At 42.6% G+C, this 23,915-nt stretch overlaps 1 protein-coding gene across 1 annotated transcript in view; it reads left to right on the forward strand.

Annotated features, from left to right (window-relative positions):
- Positions 1–23,915, forward strand: part of LOC138293267 (pneumococcal serine-rich repeat protein-like) — a 335,396-nt gene that overhangs the window by 180,560 nt on the left and 130,921 nt on the right. The window contains exons 32-37 of the mRNA XM_069232401.1: positions 3,318–3,578; positions 5,804–6,064; positions 8,674–8,931; positions 17,535–17,792; positions 19,189–19,449; positions 22,630–22,896. Coding sequence (XP_069088502.1) covers positions 3,318–3,578; positions 5,804–6,064; positions 8,674–8,931; positions 17,535–17,792; positions 19,189–19,449; positions 22,630–22,896 — 1,566 coding nt within the window. The remainder of the gene's footprint in view (positions 1–3,317; positions 3,579–5,803; positions 6,065–8,673; positions 8,932–17,534; positions 17,793–19,188; positions 19,450–22,629; positions 22,897–23,915) is intronic.

Raw genomic sequence — 23,915 nt, forward strand, 5'->3', positions numbered from 1 at the left:
CCCTGCTTTGTGGTCAAGCGAGCGCAACACTCAACCTTGTAGCACACAACTTGGGGCCACTCCACGACCACTAATCATCAAACTCCTGAACTTTCAAGATTGCTACGCTATCCGTAGAGAAGCCCAAACTCTTGGCCAGCTCTTTTATCAATCCTCTCAGATTATGATACTTCCAGACTATACCAAGGCAACGAACACCCAGTGGAAATCCTTTGACACCATCAAATAGAAACTCAGAGCAATGTCCATTCCTTATGCACTGCTCTTCCACACGAAACTAATTGTTGTTCATAATTCGCACTCTCAATTCTTTGATACTCTGAAGGCCACTTGGGGAAGGCTATTGAACAATGATCTCTTTGGAATTTCGAACCCCTGAAAGGAGGTTTGCATTTGGTCTCTACCATTCCGAAACCATCAGGTGTCCAGTCCGGGTCCCATCATTATCCCAAATCTAAGAACAAAAAGTGACGATGGGAAACATCACCAGCAGCCCCGGGGACTGACCATAATGACTTCCAGCCTGAATCCACAGATGGTGCTACACCTCAGCCGTCTCAAACCTTGTCTAAATCTGAGGAAGATGCAACCGCAGCCGTTATAGATCTTAGGATGGAATCGCCAACATCATAATTGCCTCCAAAACTTGCTTAAAGTACATTCCCTTAACCCAGGGTGCTTAACAGTTATATGTATCCTTTTATTGTGATACTTGGAAATGGGGAGGTGTTCTTCTAATGCCCCAGTTTATGTGTTCAGTTGTTATTGATGAGTGTTCTGTGGGCGAAAGATGCTTCCTGGGTAGAAGTGTGGGGTTGGGAGGATTGTTACATTGGGTGTTATGTTTTGTTTTTATTTGTTTTCAGCATATGTTACCATGAAAGCCTGCTTTTCTGACCGGCCCATCCACTCTGAGACCCTATCTCTATTGCTCCCATCTTGTCACCACCAATCCTAATGTGGAGTTTACTCTTATCTCCTGAAATGTAAATGGTCTCTTGGACGGTATCAAACACTCTACTGTTCTCAAATTCCTTCAGCGCCACCGCCTTGGTGTAGCTCTATAGCAAGAGACCCACTTTCTTGGCACTAACTGCCCCTTTCTATGAAGATTCAGTTACAACTGGGTCTTTCACTCTGGCTTTGCCAGAGGTTCTAGAGGTACAGCAATCTTTTTTCATAAGTCCTTTCCCTTGATGGTCACTCAGATATTAAACAACCCACTGGGTATATATGTCAGGGTGATGGACACACTGGAGGGGAAGGCTTATGCTTTCTTCAGTGTCTATGTTCCCCCGCTACTACACAAGTGGACATTTCAAGATGTGACCTACTTGATTGCAACCCTACCACACAGTGCACTGTTCATGAGAGCAGATTTTAACGCAGTAGCTTACCTGACTGTGGACATCTCTGGCCCGGTCACTTGAGACCACTGCACTCACTTTTGCTCACTTACTTTTTGGTTGCTTTCCCTTGGACTTTGTAACACCTTGAGAGTCTGGAATCCCTGGACTACTGCCTACACACACACACACACCTCGGTGTCTAACCATACTATGTCCAATATAGACTATATTTTTCTGCCATAGGCTGACCACCATGCCACAGTAGGAGCTTCCATGCTCCCTCGAGGTATATTGAACTACTCCCCATAGCCTCTCCGACTCGGCTCACCACCACCCCACAAACGTCCAATGTTGTGCCTCACTGTATGGTTTCTCACAGATGAACGCCTGGTTAAACACCTGGCTGAAGAGCTCCAATCATACCTTGATATTGATAAAGGCACGTTTGAGAATGCTGGCACTCTAAGACAGCAGATAAACCGACGATCCGGGGGTAGGGGTGAGGCGGTACATAAGACACAAGGAGAGAGAGAGGCAGCATGGCATAATTGACTTTGAGGCCCTCATACTTTTAACCAAAACAACACTTGCAATTAGTGCAACCCAAACACTGACTTGACAAGGCGATTTAGAGACAATGGCACTCCATCACATGGTCGCCCATAAGGCCCATCAGTGCAACTCGTATAAATACTGTGATAAAAGTAGTGTCCTTCTGTATTGACTTACAACTAGAAACTTTGAGTCATGCTTTATTCCTGCTGTGACAAGCATGTTAGGTGCCCTGGCTACTACAGCTGAGGAAATAACACCCACCTTTGCTGTGTATTACATAGACCTCTATACTCACCAATGACGTCCTTTGGTGGAGCACGCACAGCTGTTGTTGGCTGATATACACCTGCCCACCCTCAATGCGGCCCAGCAGGCATCCCTGGGTGAACCTCTTACGATTGAAGAAATTCAAATGGCTATCCAGGATTTGGGGCCTGGGAAAACTCAAGGCCCATACAGCTTTACCCCATTGAATATTACTCTACTTTCAGTGACATTTATCCCTACACTTGCTTCATCTGACTACAGAAGCAGCACAAGTGGGGTCTTTCCCACAAGAGCTTTTGCTGGCAACTATAGTTGTCATTCCCAAGACTGACCAGCCGTCAACTGACTGTGGCGCATACCATCCTATTACTTTGATGAATACTGATGTTAAAGTTTATGCAAAAATTCTAGCTGCCAGACTCCAGATTATCATAAGCTTCCTTGTCCATCCAGACCAATGTGACTTCAACCACCACTGGTTTTGACAGCCGCCCATCAAACCTGTACCAATTTTTGCTTTTCTTTTTTAAACAAACTCACTGAGTAGGAATTTGGTTTTGAAAACAAAATAAGAAACTGTACACCCTGGCCGTTGCCTTCCAAGGTGTGGTGGTTATTAGTGTTTTTTTCTCTCCCTCACTGCCATGTTTTTCCTAGCGGTGACATGCCTAAAAAAAGACACTAAGCCATCTACCATAAATAGGGCGGATGGCGTAATGCCTTTTCTCCGACGGCCCCTACACTTTCAGGCCATCTGGGAAGCTTTCCTTTGACAGACCCAACAGAGGCTCTGTTAACAGAAAACTTAGTATCTGACCATCTCTACCTGAGGCAGGAGGACCAAGAGTTTGGCAGACAGAGAACTCTGTTTCATTTATCACAGAGAACCCTTTCAAACTCTAAACCGAGCCATTAGTATTGATCTAATTAAAAACATGTAATCTGCTATCAAATCAGAAAGCATACAATAGCTATAAACATTACATTTTTAAATAATCTTATTTACAGTTGAAAGTGACTTAACATTTTCAAATTGAATACATCACTCCCTGACACCTTTTTTCACACCTGATTCTATTGTTATTTTGTTCATTATCGGTATACCTAAAAAACAATAGCTTATGTGTATGTTTATTTCACTTGTAGTTCCCTGCAGCCCCAGCAACTTCACTGGAGTTATTGATTGTGAAACAAACCAGGCCACGCTATCCTGGAGTCATGCTGCTGGCGCTCTGAATTACACATCTACTATGACTGCACCCAATGGGACTTCACTTTCCTGCACTACAGAGGGTACCAGCTGCTCCATCGCAGGCTTGGAGTGTGGTCAGACATACACTGCCATCGTCACTGCAGCCAACGACGTCTCCACCAGCCCCGCCAGTCTCCCTACTGAGATTCAAACAGGTAGGTCTGTAAAACTTACTATCTGAAGGCATGGTTCTCTTAATGTCACCTGCTTCATTTGTAATCTTACTTTCCAATCTGTTGGTTTGGGTAATTCTGAGCGGCACAGAAATCATGCCCTACTTACAAACAGGAATGGTCCCTCCGTGCTTACGAGGTGTGTCGCCCTGCTGCTAAAAGCAAAAGAATAAAGTGATAATAAATTTCTTTTATTATCACTTTATTTTTTCGCTTTCTTAGAGCGGGGCCAGCATCCTCCACATCACCAGGTGGAGGAGAAGTGGTGGTGCGCTTTTAAATGCACATGTCAGTTTGGCTGACTATCTAAGACCGGCCAAACTGACATGCGCACTTAGAACTCTCCACCAGGCTGTGCAAGTGCAGTGTCTCCCTCCCTCCCTGAGTGTCATTTCTGCCCACTCAGGCCAATCCCGGTGCTTCTCTAAGCGCCGGGATTGGGTGGGGAGGGAGGAAGAAGACAAGAGGAACTGAGGCAGCTGGAGCGGAACACGGAGGTGACAGGTAAGTTTATTTATTTTTATTGCTCCCCCGTCACACCCCTCACTCCACGCACTGTCCCCCACCCCCCACTCTTCCTGGCAACAATTGCTACTGCTTACGAAGAGTGCCTAAAGTAAGCAGAGGCTAGTGAGTAACTTAATGGGTCAGAGTTAATTAAAGAAGCTTGGTGAAGTTGTGCCATTGAAAGCCAGAGAATGTCCAACCTTCTGTGGCTGTGATGCTGTGTTCTTGAATAGAGGTCAAACCCAGTACGTTTAGTTATTCAGCTTCACTTCATTCAAAAAGTTGGTCCAAGGATATGCCCATCTCCCATGCTAGGCTTCTCAAGGACCCCGGATGGCCAACAGTCCGGTACCAGGTTCCTACCTCACTCAAAATCTCTTAGTAGTAACTAACCACTGTTGGCCCTTATATCCAGGCTAAACTTTCATACTACTATATGAGCACATCTGTACCTCAGAAAATGCACTCATCGCAAAGCATACCCTGCACGGGCATTACTTGTGTCAGCAGTACAATGTTCTTTCCATCTCAGAGTCAGCAATTTTTCAAGCGGATGCCACCTTTTCTCATTCTCAGTTGCTTTGTAATCCCTACTGTTTGGGAAACATTAATCTGATGTATGTTCTACAAAAAGTAATCATTTTACTGTTATTTATTTCATTTGCTTTGTATGTTCCCTATCCTATGTCAGGAGCTTTGTGCTCTGTTTCTTCTTTCGGAAGTTCCTCAAGCTACCCACATGAGGAGCTTCCATGGCTGGTCTAGGGACTTAAAGCAGCCATTGAAATCCCACCAGAATTTAGCATGGGAAAACATGTAGTAAATTCTGATACATCCGGAATTTGAGGAGAAAAACAACAATCTCAAATGCAAATTCTCATTTCTGAAGTAAAACTTGGAATGTGAGGTATTTACTGCACCTGGTAAGTTTTCAGCCACAGTATAAAACTTAACCAGATGCAGTAAATTCCCCAGTCCTTCCAAGCCCACACGTAACCATGAGGATGTAAGATGCCTACAGACAAAACCAATGCTGGCACGTTTTATGTATACTTAGCTATCTTGTGCAATAGTAGCAAACAATTCAAAAATATTGTATTCATATGCTTGGCCTTTTATAATTTCAAATATTTTTCTTAATTCGACACAGCCAAAATTACATTACAAATAAAATTATAATATTCTTGTTCCATCCAAACGAATGATTTGTCATTTTACAAAATCTTTTGTCGTTTCATTAAAACTACAAAACCTCAAATTCACTGGAACCTGTCACCTCATGCCATGAGGCTATTATTATTTAATTTATGATATTGATATCACTATTTTCTCAGTGCAATGTAATGGCTACTTTGGAGTTCGACCCCACGCACTTTATGTGGATATATGTGACCCCATTGTATTCTCATTTCACTGTATTGGTGGTGACCTCTTTCATGACACTTACAATCATCTAATTTCACTGTAACATATGTTACATAACTCCTCTGTTGTTTCACCAAGTCTCCTTTACCCCTTCGTGTTCTTATTCTTGATTAATTGAAAATGTTTTATGTTTATTACGACTGAACCATTTCATTATAATTTCTAGTTTTGAAGACTCATGAAAATTACTGTAATGGAGCAACTTGCATATCCTAAGTAAAAACTGCCTTTGCTTAGCTAGAAACTGAAATAACCTATCATCTTAATATTTTTAGCCCCTTGCATTCCTCCAACCCCTACATCATATGTGGATTGTTCCACCAATCTGGCATCTGTGCAGTGGAACCCAACTGAAGGAGCCGAGTTTTATTCAGTGGTGGCGAGAGAGCGGGATGGACACACCGCTTCCTGTAATACAACAGACACTACTTGCGTGATTGCTGGTCTCTTGTGTGGAAAGATCTATGCTGTATCCGTAATAGCAGGACACAGTGGATGCCAAGCTTTACCCAGTGAAACAGGAGCAGCAGAGACAGGTATAGTGAGAGCATCACTGTGCATCAAGTGCAGCTTGGAGTCATGTGGCTAATGTAAAGTGGCCTGGGTTTCACAGCTAAAGTGTTCTTCACAAGGTCCCCTAAAACAGTCTTTTCCATTAGATTACACTTGTAAATGAAAAGTGAAATAGAATACAACTATGGTGAATCTAGATATAACAATATAAATGAAGGCAGAATGCATTGGGAGTGCATGTGATCTAGATGAAAAAGACAGATTGAAGCCTTTCCTAGAACACTTTTTTCTAAAAAAGCTATTTTAACAAATTGTTTAAACCTGACTGGTATTCCCGTGGCTGTGGAATCCCCAAACCTAGTGAAAAGTATAATTCAATATCACATGCATTATTTATGCCTATTGTGGAGGTGTTACCATTCATGTTTTCTCTCTTGGCCCCCATAACTTTGCTTTGCCCTTCTTTGCAAGTCTCCTCATTGCCCTCCTCTTTATTTTGACATTTACCTCTCTCACTCTTATTTCCGTAATGCTTTCCACCCTCCTCTGCTCTTCCCTCTCCATTGACCTTTCCACATATTGTTTCCTCTCCTCTTCGACTAGCTTCACTCTCCTATTAAAATTAATATAGTTTGATTTTAGTTACTTCCCCTCAGCCATCTGTGCTTGTGTCTGTGCTGAAATAACAACAACTTTGCATGATTGAATTAAAGGAAATTCTGTAACAACATGGCTTTTCACAGTTTACTTGATGAAACTTAAGAATTTGTTGTCTGATGTATTCCATAGGAAGAAATTATTTTCCTACAAGTACTCTACTGCCCGTATCAAAAGTTTGTACTATACGGAACTAGTACTATACAAGCCTCCCTTTGCCACTGTGCTGAGGGATTACTTCTAATGGTGGCCTGTCAGGGATAAAGATCGGGCATGTGAAATTGCTGGAGCTACACATTTCTAAATCCCACTGTTCACCTTATTCCTAGAAAAGTATTCAGAAGTGAGACGCTTCTGATCGCTCCACCCTCAATTCATTTGTGCATTATACAGGGATAGCCCTGCTTACATTGACTGTACAGTGTATGCCTCCAACCCCCCTTTAGATCATCAACAACCCCTCACTCATCAACCAATGGAAGGCAGCTGATACAAAGCGCAGTGTGTGCATCACCAACAGACTATATGAAGAGTGCCTGAAGTCTACAAGTGATGATCAGCATGAAAGACCCTTCTAACAAAACTATTTGTTCCCCATACCCAATTGCTGCTTTAGCCCACTCACCAGCCCTCTCCATCGGCTGACCATGAATCTTCCCAGGTTTAAATTGAAACTCCTGGGGTTAAGGAGCTGTTAATCCTCACCTAGATATGAAGCTTGACACCTCAGAAGGATGACCATCTCACCAGACAGTTGATCTTTTCAGTTCTCCATAAGACACATCAGTTGTAGTTGAATGCCTATAAACCTCTGCCCGCCTTACAATAACTATCCAAGTTTCCCAGAATGCTGCCGGTGCAGCACTGACTGAAAATAATCAATAAGATGCAATGACCCCCGTCCCGCAGACCCTTCAGTGGCTCGATGTGATAATCTGACTGACCTAAAAAACACTATGAATAAACCGCAGACACTTTCGCAAACAGTGCCCAAAGATCTCAGCAACAAATAAGCATTACACCCTGGGACATTTCCTTCAGTCCTCTAACTAATAAATGCTTTCCACCCCCAAATATGTTGTTATTTTGAAGGTAAGTAAGCTTCCCTGTTCAAGGACCACCTCTGTTCGACATGCTTTCAATGAATAGCCTCTGTTAAACTAACCAGAGGACCTACTGTAATAACTCCCCATCTTGTCTAAAGTCAGGAAGTACCTTGAGGCTGTTCAAGTGATTAGATTTATTATAAGAGAACTAAACATCACTGGAGATTCCCACACTTTAGAATAGAGTAAAAAGTGAAAAGGGAGCATGAAAACATTCAGGAAGGTGAGGCCAAGTCCAAAACGTAGGTCTTGCAGCAAGAATGAAAGTGCCAGGCTAGGCTCTGTATGTAAAGCCAGAAGGGAGTACGACCCAGCAAAGCTTTAAATGTCGCCACTTCTACTTTGAACATGACATTGATCATCGTAAGCAACCAGAGTGGATCCTGCAAGATGACAGTGAGCTGTTCAAAGCAGGAGGCTTGTCCTAGTATCGGAGTTATAGCTAAACCCTCCTAGTCAAATGCGAGGAAAGATCCGTCTACCGATTATTCCCATACTAAGTACAAACGTCAAGGCAAAAATATAAACACAAAAGGCCTCTACACTGGCAAACTTCCTAATTTATTTATTTATCTATTCAAACAGCAGCCATCATTGTTGTCAATACCTGTGGATCTCTGTCAACAATACTTAAGTCAGCAGGCCACAGGTAAATTGGCTCGTTGTCACATATACTACCTGCTTTGGGAAGTGCTGGTGAACGCAGGCCTTTCACAGATATTGTTCAGCAAATCTAGGCTCTTAATATTGTTGCAATTTACTGTTACTGTTTTACCATCTCTGTTTTTATGCGTAGACATTCAAAATTTGCATTATAAATCACATTCCCAAATATGAAATCACCTGTTTTTCTCCTTTTGCACCTGCAGCGCCTTGTCTTCCGGACAGTGTTATCCCGGCTCTGGATTTGACAAACTCCTTGTCTGTCACCTGGCAAGCCAGTGAAGGGGCCATGTCATACATGATGACTGCAGAAGGGGACCTGGGCTTACAGCAATCTTGTAACACCTCAAGCACCACCTGTTATATCCCATTCCTCGACTGTGAGACCATCTACAACATCACAGTGATCGCTCAAGGAGGGCGCTGCAGCAGTCCAGCCAGCAATGCTGTTTCTGTTAGAACAGGCAAGTATAACTTAGGCCACTCGTCCTGTAAAATACTAAGCACAAGCTAAGACAAGTAAAATTAGAAAGGCAGACTGGATCCCCAGCAGTATTCTGAGATCCAGGCAACATGGGTTCATGTTTATCACTGAAATGCATCAAAAACATGTAATGTGTGCTGCTTGTAAACTGTGTTAAGCATGCCATGGTCCAACATAAAAGTAATATCTGTTTTAAATTTCACAAGCAAATGTTAATTCATATGTTACTAAATCTGTGCTTTGCAGGGTTTTTCCAACTCTTCCACTCAACAAGTGATTCAACTCAAAGTGAGGCACATCTCTGTATGTTTTTCCCATGCTGCATGTCACTGCTCAATTTACTCAAATGAATAAGAGGTAGAAAGGCTTCACTCAAAATAATTCCTAATATGTTTACAGTATATATGTATATCTAAGGGTTGTAAATACAGTATAATGCATTGAAAACGTGTTCTATGGTGCAGCAGTTTATGGTTACTGTTTTGTTACGCAAGGGCCCACAAATATGGCTACTGGATTGGATATGGCCATCCAGCTTCTAAATAATGCCCAGGAAAGCATTATATTTTTCGCAGCCATGAGTCCAGTAAATGACTCGTTAGTTGAATTGCCTAGTCAAGGTTCATAGACAGATGCGCTTACTACTCAGAGTTGCTAGATGGGCAGGCTTACTACATAGAGGCCATAGGTAAAGAGCTCATAAACAGACTGACTTAATACTTAATAATCGAATGATGAGCTAACAACTCAGATTTGAAAGACACATGGGCTCATTACTTAGGACCTCATTGCGAGTGGCTTGTATAGTTCCTATATGTGTGGTAACTCATGTTACATCACAGACTGGAATGATACATCACACTTCAGCGATTTTTCCCATGTAAATTTCAGAAAGTCATGTTTGCCAAACTTTATCAGGGGAAATATACTTGTTAATTCCCCAAAAAGTGTAATATGTGCTATTCTCATGTCCAGCACATTCCCACTCCTGAGGAGTCTGGATTTTATCAGGTGCAATAAACTTTGCATTAAACACTGGACCACTCATAGTGACGGCCCACGAGCTCTTAGATTGATTAGCTTAGTTGTAACTGTACATACAAAAATGGGTACACTGCTTACTGATAAATGAACCTACTACAAGAAGTTGAAGGACAGACTAAAGTACTACTCAGGGTTCCTAGATAGATCGGTCTACTATTCAGAGTTCTTTGATAGCTCTACTATTTAAAGTTCATAGAACTATGTACAGCTCATAGCTCATAGGAAGTTCATAGAGTGTCTTGAGTCTCAAAACTGAAAGGTAGATGGGCTTGTTACTGGAATTGGAAACTGATGAAATTTCTATTTAAAGTTCAGAGATTATTTCTCATAGTTTGCAGAGAGTTGGGCTTACTTCTTTGAGTAAATAAAAAGATGTCAGCACATATAAACCCCACTCTTGAGGGGATGAGGGGACTAAGAGGAGTGAGTGGGCTGTCTACATTTGCATCCTCCCAAACGAATATCATATACCACACATGGCAAACGTGACTACATGAGCCTAAGTAAACCTCTGTCCTCTGAGGGGTAACTACTCTTATATTTGTGATGCCAGGGTCATGACGTAGGGCTTTAGGGCACACTCTGGTTCTCGAAAATAGGGTATTCGCCCACACAGAGGGCACAGAGGTTTGATTAACCTTATGTAGTAGTTTTTACCATGTGTAGATTATAAATAAAAAGATGGGCATTCTACTCAGAGTTTATAAATAGGTGGGATTACTACTCACAAGTACACAGATAGATAAACGTTTTATTAAGAGTTTGTAGATGTGAGAAATCCAGGTCAGAAGGTCCGAGGACAAACAGAGTTACCTGGGCCACCTGTACTGCAGACCTTATAACTGGGGACCAAGTAGCCCTTTCAGCACCTACACTTAGGGTGCTTAGGCAGAGCAGTCTAAGCCTTACTCAGGGAGGTGCTGTGAGCTCGTCAGTAATGCAGAAAATAACATTCAATAAAACAATGTCCAGACAGTGTATTTTCTTTAAAAAGGAAGAGTACACAATACTAAATACTACACAGAAAAATGCAAATATGTACAGAATGGAAGGTGGAGATGCCTATGGGAAAAGTACTATAAGGCCTCACAAGTTACAGGGGGCAAAAGGGACTCAGACTTCACATAACCCCCAAATGTAAACTTAAGCCCGCATGTCTGAGGCACCTATAGGGGTGTGCATCCCAGCATAACCTAACATCGAGAAAAAAACAGTACCACAATATATGAAAATAGCAAATATGTGTTATACAGTCACAAAAAGTTAGAGCTACAGGCTTTACCATAAAATATCATCACAATTTTAACTATAAGAATATAGGCATTTCAATGTGAACAAATGTGAATAAAGATACACTTATTTTAACTTTCACAATGAAAAAAAACTTTGGGACATGGCAGATTTCCCATAGCAACCAGTGAGCTGTTCAAGAAAAGTGTAATTTGCACTATTCATCTAGAAGCCTATCAACCATAGATGACCCAGAAACTCAACCGGGCCATGCACCCCTAATCAAAACAGGATCCACAGAAATGTTTGCAACCAACTAAAACCTCTTTCAAGGTCACTAATTCAAGGCTGCAGGAGACTTAAGGTGGCCCGCTTTTCAAAACCACTGGAGCACCGCTGTGGGGGACTGCAGCAGCTCCTGCCCACCCAACAGCTCAAGAAAATACATTGGGCAGTACTCCTGTTACTCGTAGGACACCACCAGAAGACATATGCAAATGTCATGAGACTCTCCTTTTGTTCCCTTTGATGCAACTGCAGGCCACACTTTTCCTTTTGGTGTCTTTAAAAATGATGTGATGTGCCCACTGTCATGTTGGAATCCGGGTGCCCTGGCCTCTTCCCGAGGGCACATGTGCAAATTCCTGCTGTGACTTCAAGGATTGTGGTCTTACTGGCTCCACTCCTGCCTACACTTCCATGCACAGGGGTAGCCAGCTGTTCTTTTATTCCCATTCAGACCACACACAGCCAGAGGGGGCTGCACGAATAAGTGCAGCTATGCTCCTCCGACCTGGAGCCCTTCTTCCTCACAGTTCACCAGATCAAGGCTGGGGAGTCAGTAGGTAAAACAGAATATGGTCCACTGACCCCTAATGGTGGAATTGATCAATGGAGTGATAGTGCCTCAGGGGTAGACCCAACTCAACCTGGGTCCCCTTCCCAGGGAAATCTTGAAAACCACTAGATGCGGTTGTGATTTTCATAACCCGGCAGACCCATAGAGCTCCAGGAGACCCTCTTCCCTCTGAAGACTGCAAGGAGGCTGTGCACATGTGACCTCTTCTATTTAATATATCTTTGACCTCATAGGAGTTTTCAGGTGCTGTTTAGTGTGTTTTATTTGTGGAGGTGTGCTGCACCTACCAGAAGTGGTATTTTTGGGGCCACCTGACCTCTACATTTTTAATGGAATTTTCTGGGGTGTTTTATGAAATTTTATAGCCCCACTGTGCCGCTGCTTCCTACTTCCTAGCAGCAGTAGGTTGAATGAGTTTTGGAATAGCCCTCCTGTCAGACATTTGGTAGTCTCACCACCTGAGGTCTCCTAGCAGCAGCGCCCAATTTCCTCAAAGTATACCACACTCTTTGTCTGCACTACCCAAGCACCCTGGCCTTCTGCTATTAGTAGGGTGTCTGTGTGTCAGCACAAAGCTGTAGCATCCACTCCCATACCAACCACATCCCAGACATGTCCACAAAAGTCCTTCTTCCCTCAAGGTACCCAAAATGTCCAACCTCTGCTAGCCCAAAAGGGAGGCTGGAAGCTTGTGCTTATAGGTCAGGAGGCAGAGGCCAACAAAAGAGCTACAAGTACAATTCAGGGGGCCCATCATTTCAGACAGGGTTCCTCCAAGATGGCGGCCTGTTCATCTTCTTCCTGTTATTCTTCTCTTTGCAAAAGCTCTTCCTTTGTGCCAGGGTTGGCTTTAGTGTTGGTGATGCCCAGTGTGACAATAATGTTTGGCATACCCCCCTTACCTCCTTCTCGGATTCCCTCACTACCACTGAGCAAAAGGGCCCTTCAAGCCTCTATAGCCCCTCTCTCACATACATTCAATTTGTTTTAAAGTACTGGTAAAAGCTGGCTGTACTTATAAGAATATATAGCTACCCATATGAACCATGTTTAGCAACATTAGGAATAGGTAATGAAAGACGGAGGAAAACAAGTATAACATCCTAACCCATTTTATGCAGTTTGCATGCAGCTCTTTGATGACAGTTCTTAACAGTCACTGTTCTGTATTAGGGCTGTATCTTATTAACTGTGGTAACAAAAGGATCTCTGTGGCAAAAGCAGTAATACACTCAGCTATCCACATAAAATACAGATCTGTGGTCTGCACTGTAGGCGTCTTTTGCAGTAGGTATATTAACCTCTGCACTACTTTATGGCAAGTCAAAACTGCCACCAGACAAAACTACGATCGCGCTCTCTCGAGCAGGAACATGAGTCCCGAGAGTTATATCCACAATTTTACTTCTACCTGAAAGCCGGACAGACAAGGAATCTTTGTGTTTTTTTAAATTGCAAGCAATTGCTAAACCCAGCACCCCCCTTTGAGGTCAGCCCCCCCTTCTTCCAAGGTCAGTGCCCAGTGCGGCTGCACCAGTTGCACTGCCCTAAAGCCAGCCCTGCCTTGTGCAGATGTTTAAAAGTGGAGGTGTAGTATTCAGAAGATGGGACGCCATACTCAAACCAATCCTCCACACCTAAATCACACTGCCAGGGCTTAACTCCCTCACTGTCCAACCTTCTTGCACAGCCTCCTGGATTGATTTTAAATGGCAACTTGTAGGAACAATGAGAAAGATTCTTCTCTTTGATGCCAAGGTCCATCCAGCCAGGTCTGGTTTCTACCCTCCAGGCTTCAAAGAAACCCTCTGTAGCGACCACATCTGCCACTGTATGTCAGAGAGGGTAGCTAATCACAGGATACAGACTGCATTTCCCACCCTTTCCTCTCGCAGGAAAAATATAGTCTCCTAGAATTTATCTATTTTCCAGGGCAAGCTTTGAAAATTAGCAGCTAACCAACAGAGTAGTTAACATGGGTTAACAGGGTAGTAACAGGGGTGAATTCCATTAAGGCTGGCTCTGCTCATTATAAAGCTGACAGAGGTAGAGGAAAACTAACTCTGGATATTGCGTTCATGACCCAATAAACTACAGGAAAAAAGTTACAGTTAAGGTATTCTTTATCCAAAATGTAAACATTTTAAAGACTACAGAGTTAACACTTAGGTCAGGAAGAAACTAAAAGATTTCTTCTTGAATTATCAACATTGTTATAAGGCCATACGCATTGCACTCTGGGTGCCGATTGCCATAGTGATACCTGTGCTCAGATGCCTGGCTGAGTTAGACAAGCAGACCATCTCTCAGCCATTAAACATGCTCGCTTGTAACCTGTGCAGAGCCTCTTACCCCAGCTGCACAGCTGTGGACTTTATTTTGAAATGTAGCTACTAGATGTTACTGCTCAAATCGGTGCTAAACTTCTGCTTACAATAAGTCCGTCCAAAAGCAAAACACTCTTTAACTATGGGTCCGAATACACTCCCTCACAATACAAAATGGCCGTTTTACTCAGAAGTTATAACTAGATGAACTACTGTTAATATTCCACAGCAGTGCTTAATTTGTAATAAAAACGTGCCTGTGCCCAAAGCCCTCCTCTTAAACACGTGGCTGCTGCAATTAAATGTGGGAACACGGAATACTGAGGCAGCGCAATCCTGAAGCCATCTCGGGCCTCTTCAATCCATATAAAGCCACTCCCTGCCCCTTCAGCTCACTCTTGCAGCTTTCTACTTTCTCCCTTTGTGACGCTTTTTCATTTTTCTCTTCCTCCGCTCTTTCATATGTGTCTTTTGTCCGCAGCAAATGCTTGAGGCAGAAGAATAAACCCCGGCCTTCAAAAATAAGTGCCAGTCCTCAGCACGGGAAACAACAGGCACAAATTAAGCACTGTTCAACAGTTATATTGTTATTGTGCTATTGGAGATGTGAAATCCTCTAACAGAAATTGCTAATTTAAGAGCATGCAGACCATGTTTTGTTAGATTTGAACACAAAGTGGGGGTTGGTTTCAGGATTTTTGCCACTCTAAGCAAAGTGATATTCTTCCACACTCCTTTACTGGACGTATGTCCCGAATTGATTCATTTGGAGGCATTCTGACAACCTTCTACCGTTGATTTATTTATTGTTTATTTGCATTGTATGCAGGCTATAGTGGATCTCATCTAGGCTCTGCCATAAGGGGTCAGGGGAAAAGGGAGGATTACTGTACTGTGGAGGGAGCTGCAGCTCCCTTTACAACACTGATTGTATGCTAAGGGCACACAATCTTTAAAGTAGACACACTGCTATCTTTTTTGTTCAGAGGAAAAAACTCCCAAAAGGGAGTGTTCTTTCTCTAAATAACAAATGTGCATGGCGCAGTGAGATTATTCCCTGTACACAAGATCCATTCTACATCCTTTAATACTCTCTTTTGCCAGGTCACAGGTTTACACCAGCAGGCCCAGCAGGATATGCTTCTCCAGTTTAAATGTGGCACATCTGTCTCTGAACAGAGCAGGGAAGCCACAGGTTTTGGGATACAGGAAGATCGCCAATTTACAGTGATGCTCTTATGCTGCCAAACTGTAAATTAGGCCCTTACAACTTTACTTAAGTGAATAGCATCAGCATTAAACAATATGGAAGGGGGTGATGTAGTTTTGGGGCTAGTAGATGCCATACCAGAAACATGAAAACCTTGGTTTTCAAATCATTGAGCCTGAGTCCTCTTGGTATGAACCAGTTTCCTTAATATTCTGATGAAAGGAAACATCTGACCGGACACCACTGACGCATGGACAGAATAGCATTGTATTGCTATAAGAATGGAAAATGAAAAGGTTCACAATAAATCTAAGACACATATTAAGTAGCAGTGGAAAAACAGAACAATCCTGAGAACTTCCACAATCAATCTTTCTATCTCCCTGCTTGCTAAAGTGCAAAATACACTATCAACTTTGTCAATGCTTGGTATGTAATTGCTCATGGAGCTTCGTCTCATCTGACACTTACACCTTTGTCTTATAATGTGAGTAGGACATGTTCACTTATATTATGCACACTTTACATAACCTAATCTCTAAAATGTAATCAAATTCTCAGTATAAACCAGGCTAAAAACTACTGTGTTGTGTACAAATCACCAGAACATGCTGATAAAAAGAGACCAGTGTTTGGTCTCTTAGCCAGCAGCCATATTACAGTTAGTTATAACCCATCCCAACAGTCCTTGTGTTCCAAAGGAGTTCAAGAAAAGATACAGCGGCTTGAGGCGGGCACTCTGTTAGAGTGCGCTACTCAAATACTCACAGTCCTAAAGATGCATAAGATTTGCTGATGAACCCCAGACAGTTAACTCTTACCCCATATTGTCAATCTGTTCTCTCGTCGTTTGTATTATGTGAGCATATAGTAAATGTCAAGTTGGGAGCACCTTAGAAAGAACTGTAAAATTAATTGCCAAAGCCAATACTTCGGCCTCATAAAATAGAGACCTATTGACTTTACCAAGGCTTATCTTTATTGGAAGCCAGTGGATTTGTTTTAGATATTGAGAGACAAAAGTTGATTTTCTTGAGACTAAATAAGTTCTTACCTGTAGCATTTTAGATCTGCAGAAGATAATCTTATAATGGTGAGCATGCCCTAAATCTTTAGAGCTGAAGGGGAGTTTACATGTAAACAAACATGCTGCTTATGGAGGTGAGTATTTGACACATACGGTTAGTACATTAATTGTAGTGTTATTATACAGGCAGGCAAGGTATTTAGAGCTTGTTATTAGATAGACTCACTACTCCTTAACTCCTCCTGCATTTAGGTAGCTGTGCATCGACCCATGGGAATGAAACGAAATTGGACATGTTATTGAATAATTCAGCTATGCAAACCTAGTCGCACGCCTCCCACACATACACAGAAACAGAACTGGTGGCTGAGCCTTCTCATACGCTGTTCTTAAAGCTTGGAATGACCTTCCACTACACATCTGAGCCTCTTCTTCTTCTCTACGTGAGTTCTGTGAGAAGATGAAGATTTGGCTCTTTCAGGAAACACCCCCCACCCTCAAATCGACGCCCTAGCCCCTGCTCAGTGCCAGAATACCCTTGCTGGTGATAGCTCACTTTGCAAATACACATAACATAACAAGATTAAGAAAGTACCTATATAGCATTTATGTGCACACAACTCATATGACTACACATACACATGTCTACTTTTCAGCAGACTGCTACAGTGGTTTACTGAGCTTTCCACATTTTTAGGACGGCTTCATTTGTGTGTTTGTTGACTTTATGGTGTATGTTCTGTAATTCAGAAAAAGAGAATGTGGATCCTTTTGCCTGTGAACTTCAAAGTCTTCAAGCAAGGAGGGTCATCAATTTGAGGAAGGAACACCAATTGAATCAATTTCCTGTGTGCTTTCTGACTTTCTGAATTTCTTAACTGTTTAGGGATATGCCCGTCATCAGTGGTAAACTCATCGCTGTCCTGCAACAACAACTCTGCCTCCTTCTGGTGGAGTGAGCACTACAGAGCCACCTCGTACCGGGTGTTAACAGTAGGTGAAAATGGGTCTCAATCCTGCGACACATCAGGTCTATCCTGCAGCATCGCAGACCTCCCCTGCGGACAGCTGCTTAACGTCACCTGGGAAGCACTTGATGCTGAGGCGGCCATTGTTGAGTCAACGAATACAAAAATACAAACAGGTAATATGTATAGATTTGACGATCTGTCTAAGTATTTATTTGTCCAATGAGAACCAGCTATTACATTGATTGGTATAGATTGTAGGGGTCACTTTCTTGTTGCAAGTGTTGAACCATCACACTTTTTAAAATAAGGAAATAATTGCTCATATAGTCAGGTTCTCAAGACCCAGCATATCCTGATATAGAGTGACCCCATAGAGAGCCAACCCCCAAAAAGTGTAATGCACTCAAAGGAAGTCCTACACCTCTTCTGTGAGCTGTTTCCCCATCCCGTAAAGCAACTGTTCTAGCTCCCTTGCAGCAATTCAGTGAAAACCTGATGCAGTGAGTGAACTTGAAAAAGGAATGCCCCTCTTCAGCACTGCTTCACCATCCCTTACCATCCACCTAGTGCCACTCATGCTATGCTTTCTGAATTTGTGGAACCATTATTTACTGTAAAACCATAAACCCATAGCATACTTCAAACCTTATCTATCATCTAACACCTTCAATTATTGGTGTCCACATAACCTCCATGCTTCACACCCAACTCATCAATACATCTCTCAGGGGTAACAGGGTTTAGATAAAACATTCAGCCATTATTCAGGTACTAATTAAGCCTACCACAAATACTGAGCTTTTGGTGAAAGTCACGTCTTTATTAGATCTCCTGTGCACAGTCAAATCACTAGCAAGAGTGGTCACCTTGCAGCTATACTCCCACCCCAAATGCAAGGGTCTCCTGAATGATTATCAAAATGGCTTCTCTTGTCACAAAGGAACCAAACCACCCTAATGTTTATTTTGTAATTGATGTGTACAGCCAGACATCAGAACCACACCTGTGCGCTGATAGTGTGTGATCTCCATTCAGCAATTGACATGGTTGAACATGGAATCTTTGGGATCAGGCTGCGTTCTAGCAGTGTCCGTTCCTGGCATTCTCTGTTTTGACAACACGTTATTGACAATAAAAAGGTTGCTGCTCCAATATTGAGTCATGGACATCACTACACTGTCTCTCATAATAGCCCTAGTTTTCATTCTTTTTTTCTTGCTTTCCCGAAAGAAGAGGCCCAAGAATGACATGCTTGCCTGACTCTTGGGTCAATTTTCCTTAAAGCTCATTGGAAGGGTCTTACATTGTTCCTACTCTCCATCAATGTACTCAAGATCTGCACTGGCAACCCTGTTTTAAGTGGAATAAGACATTCATGAATGTACCATTGTCAGAACTGCACACATTTGCACAGAAGTAGGCGACTTCAGTGAATGAGGATGTTTTAAGATCTCAAACCTCCATCTTTTCTCATGAGCTGTACTCGCCTTTGTATTTCATGTTAATGTTTTGCAAATGGTTTTGTATATTCTCAATTTTGATATATTTGATTATGACCTGTTTAAACAGCCCCATGCCCTCCTACTAGTCTTTGGTTGGACCCCGTCTGCGCAACGAACATTGCCACTGTCTCATGGAGCCATTCTGGTGAAGTGCTGTCGTACAGCGTGTATGCAAACTCAACGGATGGGCATGTTGTGACCTGTAACACCACCCACACCACCTGCGAGCTGAATTCTTTCCAGTGCGGCCTCACCTACTCCTTGTCTGTCACAGCCACGGACGCCAAGTGCCACAGTACCTCCAGTGATACATTATTTTTTGACACAGGTACTCAAAAGAGGATATTTCTGTCAATGTATTACTTTATTTTCACATTCAAAATGGGCCTCATATTCACATTTGGTTGAGTGGGGATTCAGACTCAGTCAGTGTTGGCATTAAGGACCAAAAAGGTTAAAACAACTAAAGGGCAGAACACTTGTCCTTCCTATATGCCCGACACAGAGTCAAAGATGGTAAGAGTAGTGTCGCAAATATGACAGCTGGTTTGGTGGAAATAAAAAGAGCATGCCCAGCTGTAACTTACACGTCAACTTGGACACAATAGAGGTGTTTCAGGTTGGTTTACAATCCATATATATACTTAATTATCTACAAGTAAAAATTAGAATGGCAGGAGGGTGCGTGATGGTCAGGAGAAAATTGGTTGGCGAAGCCTGAATGCTAGAGTGGGGAGGGGGCTAAAATGCATTCATATGAATGTCCACGGAGGTTAGTGATGAGTGTGTCATGTCATGCGTTGATGGACATGTGACTGCGAAATTCTCACCCGCTCCCCGACCTAAGAACTTTCCAGGCATTGACATGTCTGCAAATTTGTTTGTTTACTGGTGGGCCAATCCACCACTGCAATGGTGCAAGAATACTCAAAAGGATCTTCCAGGGAAACCGGATCCTGATCTTCTCAAGGAGTAAAAGAACATGGTTACCGAGAGGTACCATATCATGGCTGTGAATTCACGAAAATAATGGGGGGAGTGTAAGTGGCATCATAGATCCTTTGACATCTGAAGGTATCGAAGGAGTTGACTATTTGTCCCATTCACAGCCTCTTAATAGCATCTTATTTGATGCTGAAGGACTAGGGAAAAGGCAAGGTGTCGAAACTATAGAAGATAAACGTGGCCACAAAGGACATCTTAACTTTCTGCTCTCATGGTTCCTGGGACCAGAGGAAGCAAAGCAGTGACAGGCCCAAACAATGCCAACCAAATAATAGTAGCTGCTACATCTGGCTGTCCCTAAATTCGTCCATGCTTGCAAGGGTTGAGTGTGGTGTGTTCTTGGATTTGGAAATTAGCCTCTTCATTAGGTGTGCTGTGGGGGTTCATAGTCAGATGGGGAGTGGCTGAAGGTTGGCGATGAGTGAGCTAGAGAGTCGGATGTGAGGATGAGGGCAAGAGGATTTTCATACTTGTCAGTGGGGGTCAGGTATTCGTCAGAGTGCTCTGGCAGAGAATGAACAGAGAATGAATGCTGTTGAATACTATTAAGATTGAGATTCAGGTCACCAAGGATGATGTGGAGTGCTGTATATACTGAAAAGTCCAAGACTGTATCAAAGTTTCCCATTGCCCCAGGGACTGAGGGGTCCTCTATATTTTTACAATGTGCGCATGGAGAAGAACTGTAGCAGGTGACAATAATGTTTTATAGGGAAGAGAACAGTCATGAGTGAACGTGGCCTGCATGGTGTGGTGGTGTCCAGTCTGGTGATGGCAGCAATGGGGAGGCTATGTTAGTCAAATAAGATAGTTATAAAGAAGCCGTATCACAGGCAGGTGTGTGCACCAGGTAGTGAGAGATGGGAACGTTGCCTGCGTATCTTTAAAGATGAGTGTTTACTGTGTGTTAAGTTGTGTGGAATGACAAGGTTGTTCAGAGGGAACTCATTAGGATAAAAGGAGAGGGATGGGTGGTATGGGGATCCGTATTTATGCATTTATGAGTGGCCTGAGTTAAGACACAGGCTTGTAACTCTAGGCAGGAAGTGGCAGAGAAGAATCAATGAGAATTAGGGGCGCAGAAGCATGTTGACAGCCTAAAATGAATGATATCATGAGCTGGGATCATGGTTACTTGCATTCCATGTGCACAGGAAGTAGTAAACTGTACGTAGGTTTATGTCATCAATCACTCAAAGTTAATGGGTACAAGCAGAGGAGCCCCACAGGTTTTGCCATACCAGACAAAAATGCACAAATACACACACACCCATTCTGGAATATGTGTGCTCACCCACGCATTACTCTGACAAGGTCACATAATAAAAATAATTATGATCAGATCAGATGCTTTCTTTAGATGAACGGATTCTGCTACCCCTTATCTCTTGCCTCCCTAGCAAAAGGTCGGGTAGTGTCAGTTTATAGGCCTGGTTATAGGCCTGGCGCTGAGTGCAGGTAAACAGTTTAGCAAAATACAAACTGTGTGAACTCTAGTCATTCAAAGCTCACAATTAACCAAGATGGAACATTTCACATCTGTCAACCCGAGAGAATTATGACGATCTCTTGACCTTTAGTGGGGTGGATATAGAGGATACATTGCTTTGTATCTCCGGGATTCAGGGATCACTGGAACAGTTACCTCTGGCTCTGGCGTTTGTTGCTTCCTGTCAAAAGGCTTGGATGTTTAATCGTAAATAAGTGGTTGTGGTGAAGACCTGTTGAGCTAAAAGTCAAAATGGGTGGGGGATGACCTGAGACCTACTTTCCATGGAAACAAAGGGAAACATAAAAGGACTGTCGGTGTATGCTGCCGGTGATTATATGCATCACCTACTTTGATAAAACTGTTCCAGTGTCATCTGCAATTTACTAGGAACAGGTGGTTAAATCTTTCTGTCATGCATGGCTTCCATAGGAACCCTCTATCGTTTACATCGTCATAGCAACAGTTGATAACAAAACTCCTTACCCACTGTTGCTACAACATAAAGGCATTACCTACTATTGCTACATCATAAAGGCCTTCCAGGCCAGGCTGACAGAGCTCTCTGCCAGTGCAGCACTGATGTTCTCCTTTGAGTGAAAGCAGAAAGCACAGCTGCAGGGGGGAGAAGGTTAACAGGGAAGGTGGTGGGGATAGGTAGAAGTTGGAAGGTAAAATATAAATATTTTTTTACATTTGGGAAAGGGTGGGCAGGAGCCCCCATTACTTCTTTGTCTCAGCCTAGTAGTTAAAAGCAGGGAAAGATGATTTGGGGGCCATATTTAACATGAATTATGGATGGGTAACTTGGTTACAGAAATGTTTTGCACCTTAGTGTTCTGCGTGACATCATAAGTAAATCGAGCTTCACTTTCATGGTCAATTTGATGTCTTTTAGAACTCCTCAGTAAAAAACATCCCTGTAACTCTCAGTTACTCATCTCTAATTCTATACTTTATGGTCAGGTTTAATAGCATAGTATTGAAAATGGCATTTCTTCTTTTTATTTCCAGCCCCGTGTCCACCTGCAGTTGTTAGTGGTTATGTAGATTGTGCATCAAATAATGTCTCTATCACATGGGACCAGAGTGACAGAGCCAACTTCTACCAAGCCACTGTCACAGACTTCCTTGATATCAATAACATTTTCGTGTGCACCTCTGCGGACACCAGCTGCGAAGTTAGCGATCTTCCTTGTGGCAGAAAGTACAGCATTACCGTCAAAGCGTTGCATGGGGGCTGTGGCGGGAGCAACAGCAACACTACAGAGATTGAAACAGGTAGGTTTGACACTAGTTTTAATGATCAAATTCCTTGACTTTTAACCATGAAGAGTTTACATTTTCTGGCCCATCACAGGTGTAGTCTTTGTTTTTATCCTATATTTTTGTTGCCATGTCATGACCTTATATGGTGTTACATACTGAAATCCACAAGAGTATTCACCTGTGTCACAGCTAAACCTAAAAGCAAAGCATGAAATTTAACACAAATGATGGACATGTGCATTTCTTCTATTTTCGGTTGGTTTTATGATTTTCATTGCCCTTATTGTACATATGCATGTGTGTGTGTGTGGGGGGGGGGGGTTGCAGGAGAGTACTCAACTAGACTTCTTAGTGTTGGTGAAGTTGGACTGAGCCAGGCAAACACCAGGTGGAGATGAATCCACCACCTGCATGTCTGTCACCACAAGACTCCATGTCTATCACCAGAATGACTCTATAACAGAGGAAATTTAGGTCGTAGACACAGATTTTACATGCCCTCTGGAAATTGGAGTATCTTCCATCACCAAATTCTAAATTAGGCCATTTTTCTTACTGATGTTGTTCCAAAGAAGAGAAGGTGATGGGCTTGGCTGTGCTTTAAGCTGTGTTTTGACCATGAAGCATATTCCTGGGCAAAAAAAGTCCAAGCAGAGTGAGAAGAACTCTTTTTTGTGGAAAGCATGTACTGTGGACACAGCATCCCACCATTAATAGTTAACAAATGTCATATATGGTGGAAGATCTACTTAACATTTGGGTATTTATGTGAAAGGTTTCAGGCCCAGATGTGACATGGGAAACTGGTTAGTGGAGTCTTAGGATAGGATAAAAATAGCCTTTGATCCCTTTGTCTGCAGGGAGTGAATGTTCAATTGGACCAGCTTTGCCATATTTAAGGAGACCCAAAAGCATTTTAAAGAAAGCTCAAATTGAGGGGTCTCATAGTCTGTTGGTGTCAGACACCTGGTTAATGGTTATAATCCTGCCTCTTACCATTACACATACTAGCTGTTTGGGCCTGAATATCT

Source organism: Pleurodeles waltl, chromosome 4_2 (genome assembly GCF_031143425.1).
Source record: "Pleurodeles waltl isolate 20211129_DDA chromosome 4_2, aPleWal1.hap1.20221129, whole genome shotgun sequence".
Classification (NCBI taxonomy): domain Eukaryota; kingdom Metazoa; phylum Chordata; class Amphibia; order Caudata; family Salamandridae; genus Pleurodeles; species Pleurodeles waltl.